At 35.5% G+C, this 7,963-nt stretch overlaps 1 protein-coding gene across 1 annotated transcript in view; it reads left to right on the plus strand.

The window, feature by feature from the left end:
* LOC150107279 (actin-binding LIM protein 2-like) overlaps nt 1-2,237 on the plus strand; it is a 508,439-nt gene extending 506,202 nt beyond the window's left edge. Inside the window, exon 22 of the mRNA XM_090391129.1 lies at nt 1,169-2,237. Within this exon, the coding sequence (XP_090247255.1) occupies nt 1,169-1,282 (114 nt within the window). The 3' untranslated portion in view covers nt 1,283-2,237. The remainder of the gene's footprint in view (nt 1-1,168) is intronic.
* The last annotated feature ends 5,726 nt before the right edge of the window (nt 2,238-7,963 follow it).

The following is a 7,963-nucleotide window of genomic DNA, read 5'->3' on the forward strand; positions in this document are numbered from 1 at the left end:
GCCTGCTATCATCAACAGCCCTCCCCCATTGTCCTTTCAGTCCTCACGGAAAACATCATACCCTTCCATTTCTTTTCCAGTCACGATGATATCCTGACAGAACCTGGAAGTGATACCAAAGTTAAATAATGCAGAAGTCATGTTTCCTTTAACTAGCTGTAATCCAGAATATATTAATAATATGGTGTGACATCTTTTCACTACTTGTGTATAGGAAAAATATGACTTCTGCATTATTCAACCTTGATATCACTTCTGGCTCCCACTGATGAAACCTCAATAAAGGTTGAAACCTGACTGGGTAGTGACCCTTCCTATAGTGCTTAACATTGTACATACCCAAAAAGATGTGTGCTTTGCATTATGGGATACTGCGGCAATTAATGGGAAGTCGTTAGCCTCCACATCGTATTCAAGTAGCTTAGTCATGAAAATACTTTACATGCAATTTATGCTTGGGTAAAGGATAAACCAAGATATAATCTCTTGGCATCTTTAATTTAAGGCATTTACATAATTAACTGTGCAGAGATTTTTTTTTTTTTTTGCATGGGAGAACAAGGGGGGAGGAATGAGGACAAGAGACTATTTGGAAATTACAGAAGGATATAGTAACTAGTAAGAGTTAAGATATGGAGGATGGTTGGATCATGGAATTCATTGCCTGATAGAGTAGTGAACATGAAGACAGTGAACTAGTTTAAGGAATTGTATGTTAGACTTTGTGTTGTCTAAGGTATGTCTCTATGATGAGTATTGTCATTTCATGGAAGATCTAAATAATAATAGTTTTATGCAAAGATCAAGGATATTCTCTTCTTGAGGATTCTGTATATGTTCTGATTAATATTATAACAAAAATAAAAGTTTTTGTGTTTTTGAAGAGTAAATATAACATCTTGCAATGGTAGAGTTTTACTGAAATTTATAACACTTTTGATATTAAAATATTGCTTTTAATTAAAATTTTATTCTATTATGAGGTCATAATTACTAGGTGATGCAACCTCCATACAATGTACATAAATAACTTTAACACAAAGCTCTATAATTTAAGTTAATTCGTTTAAATATTCTATTTTCAAAATTATTCACATCTTAACATTATGTTACAAAGCCATCCTTTTGTTTTTAATATATTATTATATATATTGATGTTGTTTTACAGCGTCATCTGTCAAAAGAAGAATTTGAAGTACTTTTCCACATGAACAGATTGGAATTTTATCGTTTGCCAGAATGGAGAAGAAACGACCTTAAAAAGCGAGCCAAACTCTTCTGAAATGTGGAATTATGCCTTTAGAATGGAATCCTATAAATTAAATCCAGCTGACACAAAATGTTTAATTGAAAACTTGGATTATAGGCTTTCCAATATTTTTTCTTACACAATGGGATTATGTAGATAATTTTTCTGTCAGCCATTCCGTATTTCTGCACACATAGAATTTGTCATTTTAGAATCTGTTGTGTATAAATCATCTACCCTGTTCTGGTTTCAGAACCAGTAAGAAGTGCAGTGGGAATGTGTAGGTGATCAACAAGGATTTACAATATGAAATGTCATAACTCTTTCCTTTTTTTTTTTTTTTAATGTATTTCTCTTTGTGTACTGCTAGAAATATGTCCTGCAAAAATCAGATAACAATAGAAAAAAATAAAATTATGTTATATATATATATACACACACATATATGTATATTTTTATTATTATTTTGGCTGAAATTGAAATTTATTATTTTTTTATTTATTGTTTTTTTTTTAATTTTTTTTTTTTTTCCAGACAGTGATGACCAGAAGTATTTTAATTTTTGAATACCACATGCATGTTTGACTTTTTTTTCTGTCAAAAAAAGATAGATGGATATTGAAAAAGGTTCCTTTACTTTGTTATTCAGTTGTCTTAAACAGTCACTGTTTTTAAGAACAGAATTCGTCCAGTTTAAATGTATCAATTAAGGTAATTATATGATGTATATAAAGAATGAATTAAATATTAAGTATTGAGACTGTATGTACATATTCAAAAATTTAGCATTAAATGTCAGAACTGCATTTATACATCAAACCTTAACTGAACCATAAATGACTGGAATATCATTTGCTGTTAACTTAGTTTCAAAATATGAGTTTTGTTACAAATATTGATTTAGCCATTTACTAATTGTTAACGTATGGGACATTGCTTATGTCTGTGTAGCAATAACTGGCTGAATTAATAAAGTGTACTCTCATCATGTGTTGATTAATCATAAATTATCTCCTCCTTCTCCTAGTTGTAATACTAATGTGAACCCACCAAAATTATGTGGTTATCAGGCTTTTAATATAATGAATTTTTAAATTTAAACATGGAGTGTCACTCTGTCTCTTTGTGGAAATTTCTATTTTTTTTTTTATTTAGTTTATGCATATTATTTATTGATGAAATTGTCACTGTGTTTTTGATGTTTGTGAAATTTAGTGGTATCCTGTTCCTGCATTTATTTTACTATGCAATGACCAAAAGAACAGCTTGTAATAGTATGCCCACGCTTTAGAGATCTCCACTTGGAAACTTGCCAAGAATAGTCGATTCAATGCTGAAGGATAGAAAGAAATGAACAACATACAAATTGATCGTCAACACGCGAAATCACGTGCTTTATAGGTAAAATTTTCCAACTGTTATACAAGCAACATAGTTAACTACAATGATCATAAAACAGAAGTTAATTTTCCAACGTGTAATAATAAACAACTCATCCCACAATACAGATTGATTACCCTATTATCAGAATGGATTCTCCTTTTTTGTGACATGTGCAGAAGTGTCGAAGGGTCTCTAATCTGTGGGCGAACTATATAAAGAATTTTCTTCAGAATAGTATATATTGATGCAATTGGGAAATGGCTGGGACTTTTAGTGAAGTGCTGTTAGATCAACTCAGCATTGTTATTTATTTCATGCACATCCAACCCTACAAAAAGTTGTAAATGTATGGCACACTTTGGGTGGGTTCAGGGTTAGAAAATTCAGAAAACCCTGCCCTAGGAAATAAACCTGAATTTTTTGAGCCTCCTCAGACCTCAAACAAGCAAGGTCTCACACCAGTGACACAAATATTCAAGCTTTCAGGAATTCGAACTCACAGCTTGTTGGTTGAAAAATAGAGATGCTATCTACTCAGGCTTACTCAGAATTGGTTTTAATGAGAAAGGCTGTATCTGTCATATTTCTTATTATCATTACATAAGTTCCTGAAAAAAAAAGGAAATTTTTCATTTAAATATTTCTTTTTATACATATAACTGGTAATTAGTTTACGGAATTAACAATGCATATAAAGTATATTAATTAAAGGTAACTTTAATAAATAACTTCTATATTTCGGCAACTTCACGTTGCCGTCTTCAGGAACATAAAGATATGGTATGTGCACACAACATGGTCACAATTTTGCCCTAGCTCCTAAAAGAATACCTGCCGAAGAAATCATGATCCAAATAGAATGGGGGATTCGCAACATGCCTAACCATATCGCCAACAGCGTCAGACTGGATGTAGTCGGTGTTCTCACAAAAGCCAAACCTCCAAAAACCAACTTATCCAAAGACGAATATGCAGCCCTACAAGAAATGAAGAATAACAAAAAAATACTAATCACCAAAGCGGATAAGGGAAACGCCACTGTGGTGCTAAATCAAAAGGACTACAAAGGTAAGCTTAATGCTTTAGTACTAGACCGTACTATTTACCTCCCTATTGAATATGATCCTACCAGCTCTCAGATTAGAACTCTCCACAGACTCCTTAAGAAAGTCACTTCTTGGCCTGTGGAAGTCACTAACAAACTAAAACCTTATAACTCTAGACCCCCCCTCCCCCCGATTATATGGACTCCCAAAAATACATAAACAAAGTGTGCCATTACATCCCATAGTGGATGGCATTGATTCCCCCACATATAAATTAGCCAAACATTTAGCCAAAACGCTCACACACCATACTGGCAACACACCATCACACATAAAAAACTCAGCCCACTTTAAAGCCAGTGTAGAAAACCTCTCACTCCAACACACTGACATAATGGTCAGTTTTGATGTCTCCTCCCTATTCACTGATGTCTCACTCAAAGAAACCCTAGAGCTCATTCAAGCCAAGTTTCCTCCTGATATCTCAGCCCTATTTCAGTTCACAATGAACTCAGGCTATTCGTTTGGCAAGGAAAGTTTTACAAACAGATAGAGCCATGGGTTCACCACTTTCCCCACCCTTGGCCAATTTCTTTATGGAGACCTTTGAAGAGAAAGCCTTAAACTCCGCCCCACAAAAACCCACTATTTGGCTTCTTTACATGGATGATGTGTTCGCTATTTGGCCACATGGCTCAGACTCACTCCATTCCTTCCTAACTCACTTAAACAACCAACACCCCAGAGTCCAGTTCACCTTAGAAAAAGAGGAAAACAACACCCTCCCCTTCCTAGACACTTTAATCACCCGCCAGCTTGATGGATCTTTGGTTTTCTCTGTTTACAGAAAACCCACCCATACTGGCAGATACATTCACCAGCAACCCCCCCCCCTCACAACAATATGGGGTTATAAAAACACTATATAACAGGGCAAAATTAATCTGCTCAGATGACAAGGCCCTAACTACTGAACTAAACCACATCCACAACACTTTCTTAGCCAATGGCTATAACCCCAAAAAAATCCAAAAAATACTCAAACCAGTAAACCACAAACTCCCCCTTCCTCCCCTGCACAATAAAGATTACACCAAATCTATCACCATCCCCTACATCCAGGGCACCTCTGAGAAAATAACCAATATCCTCAGAAAATATGACCTTACTTCTTGTTACAGACCATATAAAAAGTTGGCATCCCTTATCCGCTCTACCAAAGACCAACCACTTCCCCTAGACCTACCTGGTGTATACCAGGTCCCTTGCAGCTGCAAATTGTCCTACTTTGGCCAAACAGGCAGAACAACAAATATCAGGATTTCAGAACACAAAGACTACATCTGGTTTCACCAGTACAGCCGCTCTGGGCTGGCAGACCATGTCTGAGATACCCACCTTAGAATTCATTGGAAGAAAACAAAAATAATACACCGCAGCAAGTTTAAATACAAAAGATTATTCAAGGAATCTTCAGCAGCTCTAAAAAACGTTCCTAACCTCAACAAATTTGGGTGCATGAAACTACCCCAAATTTGGGAGACTTACATTTTGAGAACATCAGCTAAGTCAACCAAATTAGCCCACCAGAGGGCACCATTAGGACTGTAGGAACAATATTAGTTTCTTGCTTTCTTCCTCATTTGCTTTTGTTAGTGCCTGCGTGCACATACCATATCTTTATGTTCCTGAAGATGGCAACGTGACGTTGCCGAAATATAGAATTTATTTATTAAAGCTACCTTTAATTAATATACTTTATATGCGTTGTTAATTCCGTAAACTAATTACCAGTTATGTATACCAACATATAAGCCTTGCTACTAGAATTTTTATACATATATATTCCATATGGCAGTGAACTAATTCTAGATTTGTGCAGTAATATGAGAATTTTTTTTTTTTTTTTTTTTCCCTCTCCAAAAACATAAGCCATACATATTCATGGAGAGGAACTTTAAATATACTATACTTCTTAGAAAACTTTTGGACACTATCTCACTAACACAAAGTGTTATAATGCTTCAGACTCTACACCTCACTGTATATCCCACATTTAAAAAACATATGAATTCATGAAATGTTTGACTTTAAATATTATTATTATTATTCCAAGATCCCCCATACAGTCATAGACTCACTGTGACAGGTCCCTTTGTCACACACACAGCTAATCATACTGTGTCTTAAATGCATTAAAATTCTTTGCAGACACCACACTCTCAGGCAATACATTATAATCATTCACAACTCTTCATGAAAAACACCTGCCCCCTCACACCCTCCTTATAGAGTATCCAGGGATGACCTCTTGCTTTCCTCCCATCTCCCACCATTTTATAAAAACCTCTTCTTCAATGTTAATCCGGTAACTACCCCTTACCAACGTGTACGTCTCCATCATATCACCCCTCTTCCTTTTATCCATTAGACTGCATTTTCTCATCCTTTCTTGATACTCAACATTCCTGATACCAGAATTACCTTAGTCAATCATATCTAAAGTTTTTCTAGTATCTCTTCATCCCTTTGAAAACCAGGAGACAAAATTTGTGCACATTAGTACATATGTGGCATATTCAAGGTCTTATAAAATTGAATCAGAGTCTCCTTGCTTCTGCAAGTCATTGTCCTCCACATCTATGCCAGAATTTGTTGTGTTGTCGTCAGTTTTGGCATCGTACCCTCTAAATTTTAGATCGTTATTCACCATCACCCCTCAAGATCTCTTATTTCCTTCACCTCCAACAATATATCCCCACCAAGAATAAATGCTACATCCCACCATTGAACTGATATTCCCACTCATGTGCCCATTCACTGATTCCTCTACTCAAGTCTTCTTGTAAAGCCACAACATCTACTCCTCAAATCTTCCCCAGTATCATTAACATACAGGTAAAACAGCAATGGCCCTAAAACAGATCCTTGAGGCATACCACTAATAACTTTATTTTATTGCTCCCCCATATGCAACTTGCTGATACCTGTCAAATAGCCAATCTCCAATCCAATGCACTAGTCTAATATCCTACTCCATTTATTATAGTTGAACTATCAGCTTATCATGTGGTAATTCTATCAAAAGCCTTTGCAAAATCTAAGTATACCACTGTATATCCATGTCCCTCATCCAATACAGCTGTCACCTTATTGTAATAAGTAGATTACTAAAACATGACTTCCCTTTAGCAAATCTGTGCTGTCCATCAAAGATAATACCACTATTGTCAATCCAATCCTGGATCCTGTTCTCACTAACCTCTCCAGCACTTTAACCACAATTGGCCTATAATTTGATGCTTCAATTTTGTCACCTTCCTTATAAATCATTACAATCTTCCCTTCCTTCCACTCCTCTGGAACTCGTAAGACTCATATCAAATAAAAATGCCAAGATATATGTCAACTCCTTGGAACCTTTCTTCAAAATAAGTACATTTTGATATATTATGAAGTCCTACAGACTTATTAACATCATCATTTGCTAAATTTCCCCATATACCTCTTGCTCCTTCACAGTCTCTCCTCATCCACTGTTCTCAAACTCTCAATGATATCACATTTACAAGGATGAAAGACCTTTATTTCAAATATATCATCTGCAGCAGTTGTCCTTATACCATTTTTCTCCAATCAGTGTCATCCTACCATAATCTTTTTTTTTTTTGGCTTCATTAGCTAACTGCTGCTCATAATGCACTTTAGTTACTCTTACCAACCAACTCAACTTTCTTGCCTGTTCTTTGTATTACTTGTGGAGTTGATTATTACCACTCCTCTTATGTTGCCTCCATAGTGCCTTTTTTTCTCAGTATTGCATGCTTAATCTCTTCATTCATCCATTGTACACCTATCTTATTTAACCTATGACCTTTGGAATACATTTATACGTTGCTTCTACTAGATAATTCTTGAATATCACCCAAGCAACATTGATCTCCTTTCCACCCAACTTCTCATTCCATGCTACAGCTGCAAGCTGTCTCCTGAGCTTCTCATGATCAAAAGCCATGTAGTTCCAAATATACCCTTTCCTCATTGAAGTCCTCACATGGTTAGCACCTGCCCAATCACTTCATGGTTACTCTCACAGTTGATTTTTGACATCTTATTTACAATAACATCCTCTGATGAGATGATCAAATCCAAGACACTCAATTCTCACGTGCTCTCTGTTACATACTGTCGAGGTAGTTATTCCTCAAGAAATTCATTTTGTTTACTTCTGGCTCATATCCCAATCTATATTGCTGTAATTAAAATCACCCTTTTCATATTTGCT

The sequence above is a fragment of the Typopeltis vanoorti genome, chromosome 4 (genome assembly GCF_054136105.1).
Source record: "Typopeltis vanoorti isolate ZY-2024b chromosome 4, IOZ_Tvanoo_1.0, whole genome shotgun sequence".
In the NCBI taxonomy this organism is placed as follows: Eukaryota; Metazoa; Arthropoda; class Arachnida; order Uropygi; family Thelyphonidae; genus Typopeltis; species Typopeltis vanoorti.